The 25,835-nt window shown below is 50.8% G+C and overlaps 1 protein-coding gene across 1 annotated transcript; it reads left to right on the top strand.

Annotated features, from left to right (window-relative positions):
• The first annotated feature begins 1,245 nt into the window (after positions 1-1,245).
• LOC146765963 (trifunctional purine biosynthetic protein adenosine-3-like) lies at positions 1,246-25,420 on the top strand. The gene is made up of 4 exons (XM_085592797.1): positions 1,246-6,865; positions 6,977-7,882; positions 10,789-10,987; positions 11,790-25,420. The coding sequence occupies exons 2-4, from the start codon at positions 7,742-7,744 to the stop codon at positions 12,221-12,223; spliced, it is 774 nt and encodes a 257-aa protein (XP_085448923.1). The 5' UTR covers positions 1,246-6,865; positions 6,977-7,741; the 3' UTR covers positions 12,224-25,420.
• The last annotated feature ends 415 nt before the right edge of the window (positions 25,421-25,835 follow it).

Consider the following 25,835-nt stretch of genomic DNA (forward strand, 5'->3'; position numbering starts at 1 on the left):
TGACCTCTCTTCCCTTAAAGCACAGACTTCCCTGCCCGGGTGGTGCGGGCGCGGGGGCCAGCGGCCAGGAAAGAAGTGACCATTGCAGCCAGCAAGGAGGAGGCCTGCAGAGCTGTCCAGGAGATTATGCAGGTGGGAAAATCCTTAATTAATCCCTGCCAGTCCAAATCTTGGTGCTCTGTACTCTGGGAGTGTGTAATTCCTGCTGCAGGGGGCAAGAATTTCTGGGAGAAATTGGTTGTTCCACTCAAGAGTTTCCCTGGGTCTCGGATTCCACCTGTGTTATCCAGGCAGGGCTGGGAGATTTTGTGACTGAACTTCTGTTCCAGCCTCAGATGCCATTTCTCTGCCCCTCCAAATTGTAATTTTTCCTTGTCTCCCAGGCCTGATAAGGAATATTTCAGTGTTGCCTCCTTACGTCCAAATGAAATTCCATTGGCTTTCCCCACTGGCCTTCAAGCAAGCTGGCACTCCTCATACACATTGGTTTTTTGTTTGTTAAAAGAAAATTAAGAGAGTATTTAGGCAGTGGATTTATATCTGTTCACTGGGGGTTTCTTTTGTTTTGTTCTGTCTTTTACAGGACAGAATGTTTGGAGAGATGGTTGTTATTGAAGAACTTCTTCAAGGGGAAGAACTTTCTGTAGGTATTGATGGTGTGATGTGCTTTTATATTTTGGCATTATTGCTGTGCTTCTGTATAAACATACAAGTTTATTGTTTAAATTTTGTTTGTTTTATTTGCACCTTGAGAAATGTATACCTATTGCATATATATAGCATGCAATCTAAGCCGTGTCATGCTAACCAATGCATGTTGTCAGTAGATCTTTCTTCTACATTAATAATGACATTGCAGTGGTTATTTTAGGGGGGAAATGTGGGGTTTTTTCCCATAAAGTGACCTGAAAGTTTTTTTTATGGAATCTGCCTTGGTTATTTTTTGTTACATCAGTAACTTTGTGCTAATATTTAGTGCCTCTTTTAGGCTATTCACATGCCAGAGGACAGGCATGTGTCCATGCGACTCAAAATGTGATTCATCAAAAAGGAATTGTAATGAGAGCCGCCTTTTCTCTTGGTAATTTAAACATGAGAAAGGAACAATGAGAAAGAAACCTTCAGGTCAATGGGCTTGCAGCAGAATAAATGGATCCTATTGGATCTAAATGGATTCTGAGAAATTCTTTACTCAGAGCATAAAGGGCACAGGGTGCCCAGAGCAGCTGGGACTGCCCTGGATCCCTGGCAGTGCCCAGGGCCGGGTTGGATTTGGGGCTGGAGCAGCCTGGGACAGTGGGTGGTGTCCCTGCCCATGGCAGTGGTGGCACTGGGTGGGATTTAATATCCTTTGCAGTCTGGGCTTCTGCAATTTCTACATTTTCCAGCAGAACTGAGCCTCGCCCCGTGCCCAGGGTGTTGTCACCGCTGTGTCTGTGTCTCTCCCCGCAGTGCTCCTGCTTCACCGACGGTGTCACCGTGGCCTCCATGCCCCCGGCCCAGCCCCACAAGCGGCTGCTGGACGGGGAGCAGGGCCCCACCATGGCAGGGATGGGAGCCTTGTGCCCCGTGCCTCAGGTACAGCCCCTGCAGCTGCCCCTGGATCCCTGCAGCTGCCCCTGGATCCCTGCAGCTGCCCCTGGATCCCTGCTCCTGCAGCTGCCCCTGGATCCCTGCAGCTGCCCCTGGATCCCTGCAGCTGCCCCTGGATCCCTGCAGCTGCCCCATCCCTCCTGCTGCCCCATCCCTCCTGCTGCCCCATTCCTGCTCCTGCCCCTGGATCCCTGCTCCTGCCCCTGAATCCCTGTTCCTGCCCCATCCCTGCTGCTGCCCCAGCCCTGCCTCGTGGCTTTCCTCTGGTTGTCAGGTTCCAGAAGCTCTCCTAGAGCAAATCAGGAGTGCAATCCTCCAGCACGTCGTGGACAGCTTGAGACAAGAAGGAGCAGCCTATGTAGGTGAGTGAGCAGCTGAAAACCAAGGTAAGCCCCTATCCAGGCCACTTCCATGGTCAGAGGCTACTTCTCAATGCCAGATGGTATTTGATTTAAAAAAACAACCCAGCAGCAGCTCATTTTTCATGCAGTGTTAAGCCCCACTCGTTTGGTTCACAGCTCTTTGGGAGAGTACTTTGGCCTCGTTTCCTTAAAACACCACGATTTTATGAAATTTTTTTTTAATAAAACAGATTTATTTGCAGTTCAGGGCAGAACATATACTTCAGTCCTGCAGTACTGCTCACTCCTACATACAACAATGTCCATTTTCTCCAGATCTTTATCCAGAGGCTGTTTTAGGAAAGGCAGGTGCCCACAGGTGTCATTTGATGCCAAGGGCTGCTGTTGACACTGAAGAGATCTCAGACCTCCAAAGAGTTGGGCTCCCACCCACATCTTCAGCTTCTGCTTTTTGGGGCCTTTTTTACAATGCCTGAGTAAGAGTGGAGTGGGAGTTGAGTAAGGATGGAGTTGGGTGCACGATGTCAGAGAACTTTGTGGCGTTTAAACTGTGGTGCCCTGCTCCTCTGGTGGCTGCTTGTCACCTTTATGGATATTTGGGAATTCTTATGGCTTGCAGAACTCTTGCCCCTAACGCCTTCTGATTTGCAGAATGCTCCAAAATATTTATTTTAACAGAGTTCTTGAAAGAAAGAAAGGAATGTTTAATTTCATTTGCTTGGCTTTGTGTCCAGGTGTGCTGCAAACAGGTTTGATGCTGACCAAAGAGGGGGTGAAGGTTTTAAACTTTAAATGCCAGTTTGGGGACCCCCAGTGTCAGGTGAGTGGAACACACTGGAAAATTAAAGATGCTACATTCTTTTACCTCTTACTGTTGTAGTTTATTTCTAGGGAAAGATCAGGATGTGAACATCTGAGGTAACTTAACATTTTGTCAGCTCCTGTGAGCTTTTTTATTAGTTTAAAAAATCTGTTCCTCAGATTTTGTTTTTTCTGGCTAGAATCAGAATGGGAGGGGCCTAAATTAATGTTCCTTCTACAGAAGCCCACACCTTATGTTTCTAAATTTATGACTGGTGCCAAAAGATGCTGCAAATTAAATTAAAACCCAGAGTTTCCAACTCTACTGGCTTGGCACATACAGATTGTATTCCATCAACTGAATTTTCCCTAAGGTGAATTTCAACAAGCAAGCAAAATAAAAATTAACTTACATCACTCTGAAAACTTTTCTACAGGTAATTCTCCCTCTGCTTAAAAATTATTTGTATGAAGTGATTCAAGCAACAATTGATGGCAGACTCTGCAGCTGCATGCCAGCCTGGCTGGAGAACAGAACTGCTGTGTGTGTGGTCATGGCCAGCCCAGGATACCCAGGAGACTCTGACAAGGGCATGGAGGTAACAGGTAACTCTGGGGGCTTGTTAATTATTTAATTACTCACAGGGCTCCAGAGTCTGGGCAAGGTGGGCATTGGGATATTCTGTATTTATGTAGGTATTCAATATTAACTTAGATATTAGAGATAGGTATTCAGTATTCATGTAGGTATTAGAATAGATTTTCTATATAGATACATTAGCTATAGATAGTCAATATTCATTTGGATATTCGATATTAAATATTCATATATATTATACATATGTATTCAATATTTATATGAATATTTGATAGAGGTATTCAATATTAATATAGATATTTGATATAAATGTTTGGTATTTGCATAGGTATCCAATATCTATGCATATGTTAGATACAGATACTCAATTATCATATGGATGTTTGACACTGATATTCAATCTTCATACAGCTATTAGAAATATATATTCAATATCCATATATATATTCAACATAGATATTCAGGATTCTACAGGTATATTCAATATTCATTTAGATGTCAATAGCATTTGGATATTGGATACAGATATTCAGGATTCATACAGGTATGCAATATCCACTTAGATATCAATATCCATTTGGATATTGAATAAAGATATTCAGGATTCATGCAGGTATTCAATATTCTTTTAGATGTCAGTACCATTTGGATTTTGGATATAGAAATTCAAGATTCATGCAGGTATTCAATATCCATTTGGATATTGGATATAGATATTCAGGAGTCATGCAGGTATTCAATATCCATTTGGATATTGGATATAGATATTCAGGAGTCATGCAGGTATTCAATATCCATTTGATATTGGATATTGATATTCAGGATTCATACAGATATTCAATATTCATTTAGATGTTAATACCATTTGGATGCTGGATATAGATATTGAGGGTTCATGCAGGTACTCAATATCCATTTCGATATTAGAATAGATATTCAGGATTCATGCAGGTACTCAATATCCATTTGGATGTTGGATATGGAAATTCAGGATTCCTGCAGGTACTCAATATCCATTTGATATTGGATCTAGAAATTCAGGATTCCTGCAGGTACTCAATATCCATTTTCTCTGTTCAGTACTCCTGGTTCAGGATCTCCTGAGATATTTGCAATGTTTACAAGCAGAGGGAACTCTTGCAGAACCATTTCCTGCCCTCTCAGCTCCTGCCCTGCCAGTCCCACCCTCTCCTGGTCTCAGCTCCTGGCCAGGGCTCCTGAATTTTGGCAGCAATTTTTGGCATTTTCTCTCTGGGAACCCTCCATGAACCAGGGACAAGGCTGTGCACTGGTGCTTTGTCCCTGGCAGGGTTTCTGACATCAAATAAATGGAATTCAATCCATTCTTTTATTATTCCTTTATTTATTATAATCTTCTAGTATTTATTTTATTAATTATAATGATATCATTATAATTATTATTATTTATTGAATTCTTATATTATTATTCCGTTATTATCTTCCACTTCTGAGTTTCATGGGGTTTATTAGTTTTTATTCTCTTTTTCACACTGAATCACATATTTTTGGATGATGCTTCCAGGGTGGGATTGTTGGGGTGTCCTGTGCAGGGTCAGGGGTGGGACTGGGTGATCCCTGTGTGTGCTTCCAGCTCAGGATATTCTGTGATTCTCTCCTTTTAATGGCTTGGCAAACGTTCTGTTCTGTAGTATTCCTTAAAACAGGATGCAAAGGGATTGGATTGCAGCAGGGCCAGGGGGGAGAATCCCCTGAGCCTGTAGCAAGGAGAAAACTGTACTTGGTTCTCATTTCCCCAGGCGATGGCAGCAGTTCCTCCTCTTCTCTTCCCTCAAAATAGGAATCTAAAAAACCCCAAACCTTGAACAGTTTTGCTTCCCTGTGTCCGAGCAGCCACCTGTGAGTGTTTGTGGAGCACCAGCTCCAGGTGTTGTAGGGAATTGTGTGGAGGGGGCAGGATGGAATAGTTGGGGAGAGCAGAGGTAACATCAGCACTGAAGGTGGAATGTCAGGGAGAGGGGAGAATCCAGGCAGGAAATGGCTGTGGATTGTGATTTCCTGCAGGAAAACCCTGCACAAATCACCCACAGCTCCCAGAGAGAGCACAGCTTTCCTGGCACAGGGCAGGGATATGTGTGGTGGCTCCTGCATCCCATATTTCTGTCCCTGTGGGATTTCTTGCTTTACTTTCGGGGCGTCCCAGATGTGGACATGTAGGAGAGGGCCCAGAGGAGGCTCCAGGATGAGCAGAGGGATGGAGCAGCTGTGCTGGCAGGAAAGGCTGGCACAGCTGGGATTGTTCACCTGCACAGGAGAAGCTTTGGGCTGAGCTCAGGGTGGCCTGGCAGGGCCTGGAGGAGCCCCAGGAAAGCTGGAGAGAGACAATTTCCAGGGATGGAGGGACAGGACACAGGGAATGGCTCCCACTGCCAGAGGGCAGGGCTGGATGGGAGATTGGGAATTGGGAATTGTTCCCTGGCAGGGTGGGCAGGGCTGGGATGGAATTCCCAGAGTAGCTGTGGCTGCCTCTGGATCCCTGGCAGTGCCCCAGGCCAGGCTGGACACTGGGGCTGGAGCAGCCTGGGGCAGTGGAAGGTGTCCCAGCCATGGCAGGGGTGGCACTGGACGGGCTGTGAGGTTCTTCCCAGTCCAAACCAGTCTGGAATTCCTTGATGCCTTAGTGCATGGCTCAGAAGGGGATTCCTGGGGTCTGTGCAGTGGGATGTCTTTCACTGGTGATGCTGGTTCTCAGAAAAAAGCAAAGGTGAAAATTTCTGTTGTTCCTTGACTGAATACAGGACTTCAATTTTCAGTGTTTGGTCCACAGAAGGGAAAGGATCTGGGGAAAGGTCTGGAAAATACATCCTGGAAGGAGCAGCTGAGGGAGCTGGGAGGTATCAGCTGGAGATGAGGAGGCTCAGGAAGGACCTCACTGCTCTGCACAGTCCCTGACAGGAGGGGCAGTGAGGGGGTCGGGCTCTGCTGCCGTGTCCCAAGGGAAAGGAGAAGAGGAAATGGCCTCAAATGGCACCAGGGGAGGCTCAGGTTGGAGATTGGGAAAGGGAATTTCCCTTCAGGAGGCGTGAGACCTTGGGATGAGCTCCCAGGGAGGTTTGGAGTCACTGTCTGTGGGAGTGCTCAGGAGGAGCCTGGGTGTAGCCCCTGGGGACAGGGTTTGGGTGATGCTGGTGGGGCTGGGGTGCAATTGGATGACCCTGAAGGGCTCTTCCCACCTTAATTCAGGACTGTCAGCAGAGAATGCAATTCAGAAGCCTCAGAGGATCCCCTTTGTTTTTGCAGGGCTTCTGCAAGCCAAGGAGCTGGGGCTGCAGGTGTTCCACGGGGCCACAGCGCTGAAGGATGGCCGGGTGGTGACAAGTGGTGGCAGAGTCCTGTCCATCACTGCTGTCAGGCAGGACCTGATGGAAGCTCTGGGAGAAGCCAACAGAGGCGTGGCCACCATCCACTTCCAGGGGGCCACCTTCAGGAGGGACATCGGGCACCGGGGCCTGCGGCTGCTCCGCCAGCCCCTGTACGTGAGCGCAGCCCAGATGTTCCTCCCTGCCCCTCACATCTGGGCCACCTCTGCTGGGCACTGCAGAAGGGTCCCTGCTGCTGCCAGCTCGTCCTTGCCTCCCCACAGGGCCCTGGTGTACAAGGACAGACACGTGGGAGCTGGAAGCAGGGAGGTTTTGAGTCGTCTGCCACAAACATCTTCTGTGAGAGGCTCCAGGGCAGATAGGACTGGGAAGAATGTGGGAATTCCCTCAGTATACTGGTTTTTTTATCCCTAGAGGTTGGGCAATGCACTTGTGACATTGAAACTGAGCTTAGGGAAATTGGGCTGGCATCAGCACAAAGAAAGAAAATTGATTTTTTTCTTGCCACTCCTCTCATGATTAATTACCAAATGCCTGCCTTGCCATGGAGGCGATTGTGCTTCTTAGAGGTGCAGAATGGAGAGGAATATAATGGAAATAAGTGAATAAATAAAATAATAGTAATTAAAACCCTGGGGAAAAGGAGGCTCAGGGAGGACCTTGTGGCTCTCACAGCTCCTGCCAGGAGGGGACAGCCGGGGGGTCGGGCTCTGCTCCAGGAACAGGGAGAGGAGGAGAGGGAGCCGGCCTCAGGCTGGGCCAGGGCAGGCTCAGCTGGAACAGCAGCAGCAATTTCCCCATGGAAAGGGGGCTCAGGCCCTGGCAGGGGCTGCCCAGGGAGCTTTGCAGTGCCCATCCCTGCAGGTGTCCCCTGGAGGTGGCACTGAGTGCTCTGGGCTGGGGACAAGGTGGGCATGGGGCCCAGCTGGGACTCCCTGGGCTGGGAGGGCTTTGCCAGCCCCAGGGATTTGGGGATAATTTGCAGTTCTTTTCTTGGAGAGAGTTTTGGGGGTTTTTATCTCCCATAAATGCAGTCCATGCCGTGTTTGTACCTGGCAGGGGGGTGCTCAGAAGGAGGAGGCTTTGCTGCTTTCTTTGACCTGAGGGCATCTGGTTATGATGATCCCATCCTGGTGTCCCAGACCAAGGGCCTTGGCCCCAAACTGCAGGTTTGTAACTGGCAGCTCCTCTGCAGCAAAGCTGATGTCACCTGCTGCTGATTTTTATGATTTTTAAATTATTATTATTGATTTCTAAAATAATTTTTATCTCTAGGAATAGAGGACTTCTTCTCTCTTTGGGGGTATAGGGTCTTATCATTTTCCCCTCTTTCTCTTTTTAAGCTTCCTCTAGATTACAACGGCTTTATTTTCTGTTAACTTTGGTATGGAAGCTTTTGTTTGATATCAGTTTGATCACTTTCATCTCTCTATACTTTCATCTGTTATAGGGAAAAAGAGTTTTTCCCTATAGTTTTACAAGAGTTTTTCTTAAGCCTTAAGATTAAGACATTTCCTCATCCTCCCTATTTGGTATTTGACTTTTTCTTTACTGACTTCGATGCCTTTATGTTGTTTCTTTACATGTTTGTATCTTGTTGTATCTTGGACTGAGATGTTTATTAGTTTTTTATTTATGTTACAGTTTTACAAGTTGTGAGTTTTACAATGCAAGGTAAAAAATGGAGTCGTATCTCTCTTTCTATAAGGTTTTTTAAGGATAAAGTGTCTAATTAAGAAATTACACTTAAGTTATTTTTACTTTTAACTTTGTAACTAACTAGTGACTCATAATGTGGATTTTTTTATCTAATTGCACAATACTGCTTAAACCTATGAAGAAGGTGAAGAAGAAGGTAAAGAAGAAGGAGTAGCTTCTGCTTAAAAACTTTTATGTTGTTTTATATCTATTACTATATGCTAAAACTTCAAACTGTAGGTTTTTTACCATGTGATATTACACAATTCTATTTAAACGATGCACCCATCATTTCAGTTTTATCATTTAATTTTGGAAGCTTTCTCCACAGTTTCAGGTCAAATGCAGTGTTCTCTTGGGGGCCAGTGTTTGGTGGCACAGAAAGTCTGAAATTCTCAGCAGCCAGGGTTCCAACAAGCTGCCAGGGCTGTTGCAGTGTTCCAGTCCCACCACCTGCACCCTGCTGAGTTCTACAAACACTCCTGAGCCCACCACAGGGGCACCTGCACTTGGAAAATGGTGATTTGTGCAAGGCCTGGGCATACTTCACTGGGCATGTGGATATTTTGTGGTGAAATGATAGCAGCCCAAAATGTAGCTGCAAACCTGAGGCACTAAAGCCCAGAATTTCTGCTCTAAATTAGAGGTTCCATTGGCTTTGAGGAGGATCTGTGTGGAGGAGCACAGGGAGTTGTTGAAATGAGAACTGGCAGGCTCAGCCTAATACATTGTGTGTGGAGAGGGAGAACAGGTACCTCTGCCAGGGCACTGGGGAAAGGAAGGATGGAAAAAATAAACATTAAAGAAGCTGAGAAATAAAGAATTTTAATTAGCCAAGAGCACACAGGATAAGCTGAGTTAGGAATATATTTATGTAGAGAATTGGGACAAATTGAACCAGGGGTATATTTATGTATTGAATCAGGATAAGTTGACCTGGAGATTTATTTATCTATTAAATCAGAAGGTTTTCAACCATCAGGAGATCTGAAGCTCCTTTCACTGTCAAGCACAGCCATGTCCCTTGTTTCAAATGATTTCTGCCTTTAATGCCAGGACAACGAACAGCAGGAGATTGAGCAGAGTCATCCCAAAGGTTTTTGGCAGTCTCACACCCTCAGGCACCTCTGAGCATGAAAAAGTGATTGCTGCAGGCTCTTGTGGGTCTTTGTTCCAACTGCTTGGCACAGAGACATCCCCAGCTGTGTTCCCAAGGTTCTTCCTTGGCCAAGGAAAGGTTGGCTGCTGCCTGCCAGGATTGCTGCTGGAGCAGTGGGAGGGAGGTGTTGTCATGCACAAAGGCCGTGGGGTGCCTGTTTCCATAGCACTCCTAAATCCAGCAGCCAGGGAAATCAATCAGGAATCCAAGCCCAGCCTTTGTTTGGGTGCTGCTCCCTCACCATTTGGAATCCAGTGGTGTTTATCCAGGTTTTCCCCTCGCCCATCCCTCTGTCTTGGGCTTTTCTGCACAGCTGGAGCTGTGTCAGTGAAAGTTTATCCACTGATGATAAAGGCCTTTTACACCCTAAATAATTCTCTGATTTTATAATTCCGTGATCCCTGTGTCACCTTTGTCCATGGCAGCCCTGTGAGCTGAGCAGGACACTCCAGGGTACCCCTGAGAGCTGGAAATGTCAGAACTTCATGGGAGCCACAACACCTGAGCCAGGTTTTATTACTTGTGAAATGCAAACACCCTGAGGACTTCTAAAAACAGACAGGAAGTTCCCTGAGGGAACTGTCTGTGCTTGACCAAAGACCTGCCAGGGCCTGGAGGGGCTCCAGGAGAGCTGCAGAGGGACTGGGGACAAGGATGGAGGGACAGGAGCCAGGGAATGGCTCCCACTGCCAGAGGGCAGGGCTGGGTGGGAGATTGGGAATTGGGAATTGTTCCCTGGCAGGGTGGGCAGGGCTGGGATGGAATTCCCAGATTCCCCTGGATCCCTGGCAGTGCCCAAGGCCAGGTTGGACACTGGGGCTGGAGCAGCCTGGGACAGTGGGAGGTGTCCCTGCTGTGGCAGGGGATGGGATGGGATGAGCTTTAAGGTCCCTCCCAACCCAAATCATTCCATGATTCTGTGATAATATTTCAGAAAGCAAACAAAAAAAAAAAAAAAAAAAAATCTCAAAATGACAATTTCTAGGTAGCTATGGCTGAAATTCGAACTAATATTGAAAGAAACAGCAAAATAGATTTTTCTTTTTCTGTCTGCAAGAAAACTAGCTGTTTTCTCTTGATTTCAAGCAGGTAATGCACCAGGTTCTATCTTCCATGTGTGTCCTGCAGTGATTTCTTTCAGAGAAAAGAAGGTTTCTGCTGTTTTCACTGATGAATAATTGAGTTTTGCCTGTTTCTCATTCCCACCATGTCTTGCAGGTTGCCCAGGTCTGTAAAAGACACGACACCATCGGGCAGGACCTGGTGGCTCTGTGTGTCAACGACCTCCTGGCCCAGGGGGCTGAGCCCCTCTTCTTCCTCAGCCATTTGGCCTGTGCCAAACTCAATGCTGAGGTGATGGAGACAATCAAAGAAGGAATAGCTGAGGCTTGCAGGAGTGCAGGCTGTGCTTTCCTGGGTATGGACCCTCCTCTCCTCTGAGATGTGAAGGGGCTGAGGTTGAATTTATCACCAGAGAAATGGACTTGGCAGGAGGCAGAGGCAGAATGTGGCCCTGGAATTGTTGGTTTCTGTTTGGTGGGAAAAAAACAGTTGAGAATTTGTGCTTCAGTTCTTCCTGCTCTGTAAAATGGGTCAGCACAGAAAGATGGGGTTTAGTGCTTGTGCACGTGGATCCTTGTTCTTCCTTCTTTATCCCTGAACAAAGGAGAACAGAACTGGAAGCCTCACATTCCTCAATATTAATATTTCCAAGCCCTCTCCCATACTCAGGGAGGTGCCATGTGAGTACCAGAAACAATAATGACAAAACCACTTCTTTCATGAAGCTTTGTTTTGTTGGAGTCTTGAGGTGAAGTAAGAAACCAAGAAGAATTTAATAAGATATCTGAATCTTCTTGGGCTGTGTGTCCCTGGATGTGCTGCTGACTTTAGGAGATGCCATAAATTTAAAATGGTGTTACAAGAATGGCTTTGAGCTTAGGGAGGGCTGGCTGGGTGGGAGATTGGCAATTGGGAATTGTTCCCTGGCAGGGTGAGCAGGGCTGGGATGGAATTCCCAGATTCCCCTGGATCCCTGGCAGTGCCCAAGGCCAGGTTGGACACGGGCTGGAGCAGCCTGGCACAGTGGGAGGTGTCCCTGCCATGGCTGGGGTGGCACTGGATGGGTTTAGGCTCCCTCCCAACCCAAACCATTCTGGGATTCTGGGAGTCCAAAACGAGCAGAAGCAGGAGGTGCTGACCGCTCTCTCCCCTTGCAGGTGCGGAGGTGACAGAAGTGGCAGCTCCGTGTCCCCCGGGCCACTGTGACCTGGCCGGGTTCGCGGTGGGCGCGGTGGAGCGGGGCCAGAGGCTGCCGGGGCTGCAGAGAGCCGAGGAGGGGGACGCACTCCTGGGGCTGGGCTCTGCCGCCATCCACGGCCACGCCTTCGGCGTGGTGCGGAGGATCCTGCTGACATCCTCCCTGCACTGCTCCTCACCTGCCCCGGGCAGCTGCGGGGACACCACGCTGGGTGGGCGCTGCTGCTTCCCCGGGCTGTGCAGGGCCAGGGCTGCTCCCATCCGGCCGGGCTCCTCAGCCTTTGGGGTCCGCTGCTCTCCTGCAGCACCCCTGCCTCCTTCCCCAGGCCTGCTGCAAGGACTGGGAGAGAACCTGCTCAGGGAAGCATTCCCAAAAACACCCCACGGCCTGTGAAACAAATTCATTGATTTCAGCCTGGGGAATGGGAGGCTCCGGGATTGCTCAGAGCCCCTTCCAATTCCTAAAGGGGCTCCGGGAGAGCTGGAGAGGGACTTGGGGCAAGGGATGGAGGGACACGACAAGGGGGAAGAGAGGGGACATTTAGGCTGGATATGGGGTTGGAATTGTTCCCTGGCAGGGTGGGCAGGCCCTGGCACAGGGTGCCCAGAGCAGTTGGGGCTGCCCTGGATCCCTGGCAGTGCCCAAGGCCAGGTTGGACACTGGGGCTGGAGCAGCCTGGCACAGTGAAAGGCGTCCCTGCCATGGCAGGGGTGGCACTGGGTGGGCTTTGAGCTCCCTTTCAATTCAAACCAGTCTGTGGTATTTTGATTCTCAACCTCTCCTGAGGTTTTAAAACAGGACTGAGCTGAGGCTGTTGTTTGCAGGAGATGTTCTGCTGACTCAAGGGAAGATGTTCAGCCCAGCTCTGCTGCCCGTCCTTCGCTCGGGGCACGTGAAGGGCTTTGCCCCCACGGCTGAGGGGCTCCTGGGGGGCATCTCCAGACTCCTGCCCGAGCACCTCAGCGCTGTCCTGGGTGAGTACCTGAGGTGCTCCTGTGAAACAGAACTCGGGCCCAGCACGGCCTTGACCTCCCAGCTGCAGCTGGAATCCTCAGAAACATCCCTGCAGAGGGGAACAGCCCCAGGTGGGTGCTTCCCAAAACCATTCCTATTCCAACTCACGAGCCCCATTGTTTGTTGAAGGGAAATTCCAGAGATGATTAAGGGCAGCACATCTCTAGGACAAAATGTGTTGGAGAAGATCTTGTGTTCTTCAGGACACCTCTCCAAACAAAACATTTTGACAAAATACTGAGGTTTGGTAGGGCAATAAATTTGCATTATTTTCTCCACACACACACACACATACACATTTAATGCACTTTTTGGTAGCCTCCCCATCACATCTGACATCTATGAGTAAGGCAGGACTTTTTCTGATGAAGCCAAAACTGGGAAAAGAATTTAGACGTTTGAAATACTAAAGAAAACCATGTTCATGTGAGTATAAAAATACAGTGGGGAGGGGGAAAGAAAGGTGTCTTGGGTGTGTTGGGATTGTATTTCTCTAGAATGAAGTTGGAAAGAAAGAAATTTCCAAGGCCAGGTTGGACACTGGGGCTTGGAGCACCCTGGGATAGTGGAAGGTGTCCCTGCCCATGGCAGAGGATGGATTGAGATGGGTTTTAAGGTCCCCTCAGCTGGAACAGCAGCAGCAATTTCCCCATGGAAAGGGTGCTCAGGCCCTGGCAGGGGCTGCCCAGGGAGCTTTGGAGTGCCCATCCCTGCAGGTGTCCCCTGGAGGTGGCACTGAGTGCTCTGGGCTGGGGACAAGGTGGGCATGGGGCCCAGCTGGGACTCCATGGGCTGGGAGGGCTTTGCCAGCCCCAGGGATTTGGGATTGTGTGGCAGCAAGAATTGCTCTCTACCAGCTCTTCTGACACATCACTGTCATTGCAGACAGTAAATAATAAATAATAACAAACATTTGTGGTGCCCACACACCCATTTCAATCTTTCCCAGATGCTCTCAGCTGGAAGATCCCTGAAATCTTTGGCTGGCTCTACAAGGAGGGGAACCTCTCTGCAGAGGAGATGGCTCAGACCTTTCCCTGTGGGATCGGGGCTGTCTTGGTCGTGCAGAAGGAGCTGGCCCAGCACGTTCTCCAGGACATCCAGAGGCAGCAGGAGGCCTGGCTGATTGGGAAGGTGGTTGCCCCTTGTCACACAGGTGAGCAGTCCCTTGTGGGACTGAAGAGACTCCCTGTTCCGAAGTCTGTGTAGTTCACACCACTTTCCTGTTGTTTCACTAAGCTGGAGACTGCTGGACACCTCCACATTTACATTTCAGTATTAAATAAATGAGAAATGAGTTCTTGTTTCAGAGTGGCAGCACCTGGATAACCTCTTCCCCTCCCTGAGGCTTCAGGGAATCCCTGTGCTGATTGTTCCAAAAATCAGGGCATATTTTTCCACACTCATGATGATCAGCTCCCCTACTGTCCAGCCACTCCCAGCTCACACAGACCTGAGTAAAGGTTGAGGAGAGGCCACAGCTTTGTACAGTCATGTGTGGTGATGGTCAGTCTGAATCCTGGTGTGTCACTGATTGACAACCAGCAGGACATGAACCAAAATCCCTCTGGAAACCCAAGAATTTGGACAGCCAAAATGTCACCTCAGCTCATTTTTAGTGTCCTTTTGCAACATGGGAGGTATAAAAGATGGGACTAATCCTTGCAAAGGCCATGCCTGGGCCTTTGTGAACAACTCTGTGAGCAGGTAACACCAGAGACTAGCACGGCTCCTGAGACCTGGGATCCCTCTGGAGCTCTATCTGTGCCAGCATAAATTCATTGCAGGCACAATTTCCTGTCGTTAAAACATTATTAATAAACTACACCAAGTAAGTTTAGAAGGAAAGGTAAAATCTAACCATTTTCTCATGTGTTTGGAGCAGGTTCTCACATTGAAGTGGAGAATCTTGCAGAGGCCCTGCAGCTGAGCAGCCCCCAGCAGCTGCTGGACGCCAGCACTGCCAAGATCCAGCCCCAGCCCAGGAAGAGAAAGGTGAAGGTGGCTGTTCTGGTCTCTGGAGCAGGTGAGTTGTCACTTGTCCTGGCACAGAGAATGTCCTCACACAGGAGAGGCTGATTCAGGTGTGTCCACCTGGCCTTTCTTCCAGTGGACTCTCCAGACCCCTCAAAGTCCAGGGTTTCACTTTGCAAGTCAAGGAGTTGTGTTGCACTGCTTAAAAACTGAGCTTTATCAGCGCCCCCACCCTCAGTCCTGTTTGTGGACGAGCAGATCTTTGTCCATGCAGCAGCTGAGAGCCCCTCCCAGGGCTGTGGTGTAGCAGAGTGGGGTTTGGCTGGTGGGTGCTGCTGCCTGTAATCCCCATTAAGCATCTCCAGGAAAAGCTGCTTGGGGAGGCATTCAGGCAAGGCAGTCAAGCCACCTGTAAAAAGCACGTTCACTCTGCTGTGAAAATGTAAAAGTTCAATAAAGGACAATGGGAGACAAGGATCACAGAGCAAAGGTTATTACTCGGGCAAGAGCACCCCATTATCTTCGGGGACACCCCTTAAATACCTTTTCATTACATCAGCCCTTTGCATATTCATAGACCCTTATGCACAGTAAACTTCTCCCCAAAGTTTATATGTTCCAAGAATTGTTTATTTTATCTTCTTGGAGGCACTTTTTTAGAGCATGTTTACTCTTTGATTGTGCTTTTAGTCCTTTTTTACATCCCCCCCAGTTCTGGGCCCTGGCCCACTCTGCCTTCAGAGGGTGAGTGCTGATGGCTGGCACATCTGTCCAGGTGTGCTCATCCTGTGTCCTTTGGGTGTTATCCCATCCCAGCAGGCATTTTAACACAGGCACACTGATAGCAGCTATTGCACTGAGCTTCATTACCAAGAGAAATAAAAACCATCTCTTTATAACAAAGTTGCTTTAACACCGCACATATGGAATACACTTTAATATCTGTGAAAAGCCAAAATTATAATGTGTATCTATAACATACCACAGCCAGCTCAGCCAAGAGGGGCAAAAGGGCCTTTTGCAGGGTCAGTTCCAGCGAGGTTTATTTCAGCAGGCTGAAGGGAAACCAGGGACAAAAGATGAGCCCATGTGCTGTGCACAAGGTTTAAGCAGGGGATGGCACAAGGGGCAGGGCAAAGGGCCTCGCCCTACAGGGAAGATGGGGCCACCCACCAGGGATACCACAGCCAGTGAGGGAACAGGGAAAGGAGAAACCAGGAGAATTTGGGACGTACGGGGAAGGGAACTGGGATGGATCCTGGTGTTGTACAAGACTCCATGAGGAAGTACTTTCCAGCTAGGGTGAACTCTACTGAAGTCTCTCCAAGGCAGGGCTCTGGGATTTCCCTGAGGGGAAAGGACTCGGAGGACTCCCCAGCGTGGGTGCTGAGGTGTCCCCCACCCTCTGCTCTCTCCCCGCCGGAGGCACGGCCCTGCCGGCGCTCATCGGCTCCGCCCGGGAGCCGGGCAGCTGTGCCCAGCTGGTGCTGGTCATCTCCAACAGACCCGGCGTGCAGGAGCTGCGGAGCGCCGCCCGCGCCGGGATCCCCACCAGGGTGAGTGCCGGGAGCGACCGCTCACTCGGAAAGTGTTCAAGGCTTTGTTAAACCTCAACAAAAATTACAGCACAAGGACTAAATAAGGGGAAATTGTAGCGCTGGGAGCTGCCCTCGTGGGTACCCGGGTACCGCCTCGTGGGTGGCTGGCTCATCTTCAAGATGGGTGCTCAGTCTTTTATACCCCTGGGGGTTGCATCAGCCACCCCGAGCCCTTCCCAAAGTCTGTCAGTCAGCTCTTCTTTGCTGTATTTCGGTGGATTGCTTTCTTGTAACTTGATTGGAGGTCAGGTGTTGTCATACCCTCCCCCAGCAACAAGCTTTTCCATTCCCAGCTGCCCCATGGAAGGGGTGTATGTACATGGCTTCTTTCTACCTGTCCTAAACAACCCAGGTGGGAACAATGCAGAGGGGGAGAAAAGGGGACTCTGGGGACAACAGAGGACATTTAAATAATAATAACTATACATCAACAAAGCCTCTCTTAATATACACACAGTATTCATCCCTTAATTGGGAGAGCTAATCATCTCATTATCCATCTGTAACAGTAAGGACACATCCCCTTCTCCTTTCTGTTCCCAGCTGCTGAGCCTGTGGCTGCGCAGGAAATGCTTCCTGAGCGTTGAGGTTTCACTTCAAAGTAAAACTTTCCCCCTGGATGCAGCACAGAGCTGGGAGTCCTCACTGGGCTCTGGCAGCTTTTCCCAGCTTGGCAATGAGTGCTGCATGCCAGGGAAGGGATTTCAATGGATGATTTGGGTCTGAGACTACAGCCCATGAGCCTCAAGCTTAGGCTGAAATCAGCCCAACTTCAGGTTCTGCAAAGCACAGGAATGTGTTGTCTCCTGGGTTTATCCCTCCTTGGAATCACAGAATCCAAAAATGCTTTGGGTTGGGAGGGACCTCAAATCCCACCCAGTGCCACCCCTGCCATGGCAGGGACACCTCCCACTGTGCCAGGCTGCTCCAGCCCCAGTGTCCAACCTGGCCTTGGGCACTGCCAGGGGTCCAGGGGAATCTGGGAATTCCATCCCAGCCCTGCCCACCCTGCCAGGGGACAATTCCCAATTCCCAATATTCCATCAAATCCTAATTTGAAGCCATTCCCTGGCTCCTGTCCCTCCATCCTTGTCCCCAGTCCCTCTGCAGCTCTCCTGGAGCCCCTTCAGGCCCTGGCAGGGCTCTGAGCTCTCCCTGGAACCTTCTTCAGGATGAAAACCTGTGTCTCACATTGTGCCCAGTCCCATACAAGTTTTCTCCTGCCTGTGGGCCACAAAGCAGCTCTTTGGGACAGGAATTTGTTCGGTTAGTTCCATAAAAACCCCTGGCAAGGACCATCAGCATTGTCTGAGAACATTCCATGACGGGATGTCAAAGGCAGGAACTCCCCCTTCTGACATCAAGTGGGTTTGAGCAGTTCTTACAGCTGTGCACAGGTGGAAATAAACTCTGCTAGAGGCTGTCCCTGCATGGAAAGGGTTCTGAAGCAGTTTCTTCAGCTCTTGGGTTGGATTCACATGATATTTTTCAAAATAAAAAAGTTATATCAAAATTCACTCACATTTTCACAGGTAAGGGCACAAAGTTTTGTGAGCCCCTTGTTTGCAGGTCCTCAGGAGAGTCAGGAATCAGCACTCACCTGGGGGGCTGAAAATGGGAGGTGGGGCAAGAATAAAGGACCTCCTCCTCCCCTTACCCAGAAGGCCTGGCCAACTGACTCCACTGCCTCCCTGGGCCACTCATTCCATGCCTGACCACTCTTAAAAGGGAAAAATTGTTTCTAATCTTCAATCCGAACCTCCCCTCGTGCAATTTAGGGCCAGTTCCTCTCAGCCTTTCACTTGGGACATGGCAGAAAGACTGACCCCACTTCACTGCACCCTCCTTTCAAATCATGGAGCATCCTGGAATTAATCTGGTTTGTTCCTCACTTGTTGCCCATTCCCACCTTTTGTTGTGTCTCACTGCTCCAGGTGATTGATCACAAATTGTACGGGAGTCGCTCGGAATTTGACAGCACCATTGACCGAGTCCTGGAGGAATTCTCTGTGGAGCTCATCTGTCGGTCAGGGTTCTTGAGAGTTCTGTCCAGCCCTTTTCTCTGAAAATGGAAAGGTAAGAAATTAAATGGAAAACAGAAACTAAAGCAGGGCTGGTTGGTCTCACCAGGATTCCACTGCCAGAGCTCCTTGTCCTTTGATTAAATCCCTCAGCCCTGCTGGCACTGCTGACATTCCGGGAAGGAAACCCTGTGCTTCCCTCTGGCAGTGGGGCTGTGGGAATTCTGGTGTGGGAATTCTCAATATGGGATTCTGCTTCCATTCCCTCTGGCAGTGAGGCTGTGGGAATTCTGAATATGGGATTCTGCTTTCCTTCCCTCTTTCAGTGGGGCTGTGGGCATTCTGGTGTGGGAATTCTCAATATGGGATTCTGCTTCCCTTTCCTCTGGCAGTGGGGCTGTGGGAATCCTGGTCTGGGAATTCTGCATGTGGGATTCTGCTTCCCTCTGGCAGTGAGGCTATGTTGGGATTCTGCTTCCAATCCCCCTGGCAGTGGGATTGTATTGGGATTCTGGCTGAGGATTGCCAAGGAACCCCTTGTGCTGCCTCAGCAGTGAGAGAGGGGCAAAGCGGGGCCGTGGGGTGGCTCTGTGCCTTCCCCAGGGAAGGACTTCAATCCCATCCTTTGCCAGGGAGCTGTGCTGGGGAGTCCTGCTGAACTCTGAGCCCCTGCAATTCCCACTCAGAGAAAAATGGGAGAAAGATGGATTTATCCATTCCCAGGAGGGAGTTCTCCCTCCCGTGGTGCCCTGCACACCCTGACACAGCTCCGTGGGTGCCCCAAGTGAGTGAGGGGTGAGCAGTATCAGCTCCTGAGGCCTCGCTCAGGAGTTACTCACTCACTGACAGCTTGGACAGGCTCCTTTGGGAATGTTGCTGCATCCATGCTTCTGAAAGAGCAGAATTCCCCCAGAGCAGAGCAGTGCTGCTCAGGGCTTGGACTGATGAACACATCTCATTTTATTTTTAAGAAAATTCTGTTAAAATTATCTTCTTTTTTTCCTTTTTTTTTTTTTTTTTTTCTCTTCTCACATTGATGTCCAGGGAAAATTTTGAATGCTTCTCCATCACTTTTTCCACTCATCAAGGATGGAAATGCCCAGCAAGAGCCCCTGGAAAGTGGATTCAAAGTCACAGGCTGCACTGTGCATTTCGTCCTGGTGAGTAGCCTCAGAACTGGGAAAATTAGGAAAATTAGGAAGTTAGCAATTTGCTTTTTTCCTTTTCTTTTTGGGGGCAGAAACAGGCAGAGGTAACAGCTGTGGGAAGGGGTGGCATTGTTACCGGTAAAGACCAGGCACAGCTGGGGTTGCTTGAAGCCTTGTCTTCTCCCCTTGCATTTTGGGGTGGGTTCTTCCCATTTCTCCTGCTGGCAGGAGGAGACGAAACCTTTTCTTCCCGCATGCCCACACCGCAGCCCTTGCCCCGCTCTGTGCCCGCAGGAGGAGCCGGGCGCCGGCGCCGCGATCCGCCGGGAGCCGCTGCCGGCGGCACCGGGCCACCCGGAGGCAGCGCTGGGCGAGTGGCTGCAGGAGGCCGAGCTCAGGGCGTTCCCCCTGGCCCTGCAGCTGGTGGCCAGCGGGGCCGCCTGGCTGGGAGCCCACGGAAGGACGTACTGGAGGAGGCGGGAGAGCCGCGGGATGAGCCCGGAGCGGGGGCACGGAGCGGCCTCGCCCGAGGAGCTGCTGGAACGCGAGGGGATCTGGGCGGGTCCCTGAGGGGCTGTGGGGGACCCTGAGGGGATCAGGGCAGTCCCTGAGGGGCTCTGGGCGGGTCCCTGAGGGGATGTCGGGGATCCTGAGGGGCTCTGGGAGACCCTGAGGGGATCAGGGCAGTCCCTGAGGGGATCTGGGCGGGTCCCTGAGGGGATGTGGGGGACCCTGAGGGAATGTGGGGGAACCTGAGGGGATGTGGGGGATCCTGAGGGGATGTGGGGGAACCTGAGGGGCTCTGGGAAGTCCCTGAGGGGATCTGGGTCAGTCCCTGAGGGGATCTGGGCAGTCCTTGAGGGGCTCTGGGCAGTCCCTGAGGGGATCTGGGTCAGACCTTAAGGGACTCTGGGCTGAACCTTGTGGGACTCTGTGCAGATCCCTGAGAGGATCTGGGCTGGACTGCGGAGTTGCGTTATTTGTATGTTTTATTATCCCTATATTATGTATCAGTTTGTTCCTTTGTACCCCCATGTACAACTTGGTTTGTCCCCAGTTTTCCTGCCTTGTCCTCCCTTCCCGCCTCTCCAGTGGCTGTCCATCACCCCGGAAGAGGCGCGGTCCTTCCCTCTACCCCCCCCGGGTGCCTTGTCTATCACTCGGTGCCCCTTCCCATCCATCCAGAAGCTTCTACTCAGGGCACCGGGTGATTGGGCGAAGACCTGGGGCTCCCCCCGTATCCTTCTCCCACTGGTCCACAGGTGCATTACCCCGTCCAGGAACCACTCCCTACCTCCATCCCTATTGGTTACCGGTTTTCCCCTCCCTTACAGTTTATAAGCCGGTGCGAGCACCTTGTGCTTGTTCCTGTTGGCCGGCACCATTCTAGGATATTCGGCCCCGTTGGGCTGCAATAAACTCGGACTTAGCCCCAGCAGGATCCGCTCTTCATTCACCACCGCGAGGCTTGCTAGCGCTGCCCAGAACCCACAAAGGCACTCTCCAAACCCCAACTGGGAGCGGCGGAGGGTGCCTCAATCGCCCACTCTCGCCCCAGGAAGGGAGCTAGCCGGGGCTGAGACAAAGGGAGCCGGGGCGGGAGCGCGGCAGCTGGCGCCCAACATGGGGCCCCGTTTTTGTGGCGTTGGACCCCTCGTTTGAGGATCTTAGGGTCGTGCGGACCCGAAGAATCGTCCTCCCTGGCCGTCAGCTACCCTGGCAGGCAGCAGACCCACGTTCTAGTGGGTGGCACTGTCAGGGACAGGATCGGCAGCTCCGGAAGGCACCGCCGGAGTCGGTCCTCTCGCGGAGGAATCCTACGATTGGATTTTTTTCTTTTCCGCCCTTCCCTCTCGGACCCCCTTGGTTTGTGAGTATAGGGGCCCCTGGGGCTTTCCCGGTCCTTTTTTAGTTAGTTCCTTTCCCCTAGGGTTTAGGGAAAGGATTCCTTTTTGGTGGGTTTCTTTTTCCCTGGGGTTCGGGGAAAAAGTCCCTGTTTTTCGTGCTTCCCTTCCTGGGCGGGAAGCTTAAGGACTGCGGCAAAGCCAGAAGTGTGGTCTTTTGTTTTTCGTTCGTGTTTTCCCAATCGTAGGCGCTGTGGCACGATTTAACATCTAACAGCATGGGTGCAAGGCTGTCCGTGCCGCAGAAGAGCATTTATTCCCAAGTTGTGGGTATCCTTTTAGTGGGGGGAATTAAGGTTAAAAAATCTGAAGTTAAGAGGTTCGTTCAGTGGTTATCGCAGACTTTCCCTGATATTTCGGCAGCTAAATTATACCAAGCCCCTTTTTGGGAACAGGTAGCGGGGGAGATCCTGCGACAGTCGGATCTCTCTCTCTCCATATTCACCCATTTGGCTCTCCAAATTTGCGATATTATTAAAAATCGCTACGAAAGTCTGCCACAGCCAGCCGCAAACAAACCGATCCCCAGTTCGGCTGTTAGCTCTGAAAATCCTACTCCGCTTTCCTCTCCCTCTTCCCCAAAGTCGGGTATTATCAGACAGGCATCCCGGCATTGCCCGCAGGCAGATTCTGGCCCCTCTGAGAATACCCTAGACTCCCCGCAAAGCGGTGCAGGCACTGTCTCTGCTTCTACCCCTTCCCCTTCTTCCCCGCGCTGTACAGCCCCGTCCCGTAAAGACTCTGTTCGGTTTCAGTTATTCCAGACCCCCAAAGATCCCTCATTCCCTACCCACCATCCCCACACCCCCCAAAATGGCTCCCCTTCTCCCCCCTTCCCCAGGACACAAGATGGCGGTGACCGCGTGGGTTTTCCTGCCACTCGTGCTTCTTCTTCCCATGATCTGTCCTCCCCCCTCCCATAACCCCTTCCGGCAGACCAACCCTTTCTGCTCCCCGGATTTCTCCGCCCACCTCCCTCCTCCACCCCCCGCCGACTCCTCCTGTCTTGAATTATTCAACACCCCACCCCTCAGCTCCACCCCCGGGGGGGGGAGTCCCCACCATACCACTCCCCCTGCTCCAAACCACGCCTCGTCCCCTGGTTCCCACAACCCTACTTCCAGTTCCCACGCTTTCGGTTCCGGGGGGGGGGAGCGTGGGAACCCCGATCCACCCCAATCCCTACCTGCCTTCTCGGCCGCACCTGTCACCTATACCCCGCGGCGGGGGGGTAGGCCCCTTGCACAGTGGTCCCCCATCCCCCAGCAGACCATCAAAGAGCTCTGCAAGGCCTAGAAGGAGTTCGGGAGGGAAAGTGAATACTTCCGAGGCTTATTAAAAGCAAGCCTCTCCTCCAAAGAATATGTCCCCGCGGACATTCGAACTCTCTTCTCCTGTTTAATTACCCACGGAGAATTCCTCATCTGGGAGTCCGAGTGGAAGCGGGAGATACAGGAGGTGTTGCCTGATCTCTGGGCCAATGCAGATAGCTCTAGGGATGAGGATGGGGCTGTAATATCGCTAGACCACTTGTGCGGGGAGGGGGATTGGAAAATGGGGACCAAGCAGGCGGAAAAAATCCCCAGAGAGGCGCTGCAAGTCAGCACCAGGGCGGCAGAGAAAGCGTTTTTTAAGTTAAGACCCAGCGGTACGGTTATTAACTTCTTGTCCCTAAAGCAGGAACCCCTAGAACCTTTTGTCGCGTTCGTGGATCGCTTGCATCACGCGATGGAGGCTCAGGTCCTGGACGAGAGGCTGCGAGAGGGGATGCTTGCCACAGTTGCGAGGCAGAACGCCAACGACGCGTGCCGGCAAGCCATCCTCAGCCTGCCCCTGGATCCTGAGCCTACCCTTCAAAGTATGCTGCAGGTCTGCGCGTGAAAGGTGACAGCCCCTGCTAGGGACACTCCAAGGACTCCTGAACAACCTACTAGGAGTGTAGCCTTCGTTGAAGCCGTAACACCGCCAGCCACCCCTTCTCCAGATCGCCGCCCTACAGGAGCACCCCCGAAGGGACAACAGCACCATCAGGCCTGCAATCTATGTAGGCAGAAGGGACATTGGGCTTCCCAATGCCCGCTGAGGGACGAGTTTTTTAAGTTTAAGCAGCAGCGACAGGGGAGGAGTGCCCCCAACTCGGGGGGAAAACAAAAAAACTGAGTGATCAGCGCAGTCCCTCCCTGCGCGAGGACATAAATATGGTGGGCTCTATAACATCAGAGGAGGGGAGGGATGACTACCTGCAATGCCCACCTGAGGACATTTCACTGGACTTGACACACCGGACTATGGCTGACAAACCAGTCTATATGAGGGAGGATGTGGATTTCATTCCCACTGCCTGGCTGGGTCGAGGCCCGAACCAGCCCAAGCCGGTACTTAACACCCCATCTGATTTCTCCCCATATAGGTTGGCCCTGACTGAGGCACTGCACCTAAGGGACAGCAACTGGCACTCCATCACTGTCGACACAGAGGACCCGGGAACCTGGAGGAACCTCCACAGTAAGTATATCGTTCTTGAGGACACAAAATTCACGCCTCTCGAAGTCACTATTGCACCATCCCTAACATCTAGGAACACCGAGCAATTAGTGGTGTGGCTGCACTGCCCCCATCCTCCAGTCTTCCTTCCCAAGGGCCAAATCATCGCCCAGGCCATTCCAGCATCTGGGCCTCCGGTACACCCTGAGGATCTATGGAAGAAGTCAGCTAAGAAGAGCTACCAGGTGTGCCAGGCCCAGGTCATAGGGAAGGAAAGACCAAAGCTCTCCTGCTATATGCGGAAGGATGGAGAGTACAAACACCTAAGCGGTCTCCTGGACACAGGGGCAGACGTTACGGTCATCCCCTCATGGGATTGGCCATCATGCTGGGAGCTGCAAAACGTGGCAGGAAAAAATTCAAGGTGTAGGAGGCACCCAATTGGCCAAACAATCGAAAAACGTCATAAAATTTGAGGGGCCGAACGGACAATCAGCTTATTTACGCCCGTTCGTTTTGGACTACACGGAGCCCCTGTGGGGGAGAGACCTGATGGCCCAGTGGGGGGTCACAATTGACATCCCGACCCCTCAGGTTTTTCGGGCAACAGTCACTGAAGAGCGTCCTACCCGAAAACTTAATTGGCTCACAGATACACCAGTGTGGGTAGAGCAGTGGCCGCTCAATAAACAGAAATTAAAAGCGCTTCAGGAGCTCGTGAAGGAGCAACTCACCAAAGGGAATATCCAGGAAACAACATCCCCCTGGAATTCCCCCGTCTTTGTCCTGAAAAAACCTGGCAAAGACGAGTGGCGCCTCCTCCACGACCTTCATGCCATCAACAACGTAATAGAAGATATGGGTCCTCTCCAGCCAGGGATGCCGTCCCCTACGATGTTACCGGAAAATTGGGAATTGGCTGTGATTGATATCAAGAATTGTTTTTTCCAAATTCCCCTACACCCTGATGACGTGCCACGGTTTGCCTTCTCGGTTCCTTCCATCAACCGAGAAGCCCCAATGGAGAGATACCACTGGAAAGTTCTTCCCCAAGGCATGAAAGTCAGCCCAACCATCTGCCAGTGGTACGTCTCTTCATTGCTGTCCCCTGTGCGTGCAGCCACCGAGGGCGTGATCATCCAGCATTACATGGATGATATCCTTATTTGTGCCCCCAACAGCGATCTACTTACGCACGTGCTTGAACTGACAACCAGTGCGTTGGTTGCTGTAGGGTTCGAGCTGCGAGAAGATAAGATTCAAAAGATGCCACCTTGGAAGTACCTAAGTTTGGAGATAAACAAGCGGACCATTGTTCCACAGAAATTGGCAATAAAAAATTCAATTAGGACTCTAGCTGACGTGCAGCAGCTGTGTGGGTCTTTAAACTGGGTAAGACCCTGGTTAGGTATTAACAACGAAGACCTAGCCCCTCTTTTCAATTTATTGAAAGAGGGGGAAGAGCCTAGTTCTCCCAGGGTACTCACTCCAGAGGCCAAAGCTGCTTTGCAGAAGGTCCAGGAGGCAATGTCTGCCAGGCAGGCCCACAGGTACGATCCGGGCCTGCCCTTCAGATTCATCATATTGGGCAGACTGCCACACCGCCACGGAGTCATCTTCCAGTGGGCAGACACCCTAGGAAAGGGCAAGGATCAGGACAAAAGGGACCCACTCTCCATCATAGAGTGGGTTTTCCTGAGTCACTCCAGATCCAAAAGAATGACACGGCCACAAGAGCTGGTGGCAGAACTAATCCGCAAGGCAAGAACGCGGATTCGGGAGCTGGCGGGGTGTGACTTTGATCACATCCACATTCCTTTGAAATTGGAATCGGGCCAATTCACAAAGGCAATGTTAGAACA

Source organism: Lonchura striata, chromosome 15, assembly GCF_050655825.1.
Source record: "Lonchura striata isolate lonStrDom1 chromosome 15, ASM5065582v1, whole genome shotgun sequence".
Taxonomy (NCBI): Eukaryota; Metazoa; Chordata; class Aves; order Passeriformes; family Estrildidae; genus Lonchura; species Lonchura striata.

Excerpts from the sequence above, each read along its gene's own strand:
- LOC146765963 (XM_085592797.1), top strand. The coding sequence starts at position 7,742 with ATGCAGTCCATGCCGTGTTTGTACCTGGCAGGGGGGTGCTCAGAAGGA. Across the intron at positions 7,883-10,788 it reads GCCTTGGCCCCAAACTGCAG|GTTGCCCAGGTCTGTAAAAG; the intron begins GTTTGTAACTGG and ends CATGTCTTGCAG. Across the intron at positions 10,988-11,789 it reads TGCAGGCTGTGCTTTCCTGG|GTGCGGAGGTGACAGAAGTG; the intron begins GTATGGACCCTC and ends CTCCCCTTGCAG.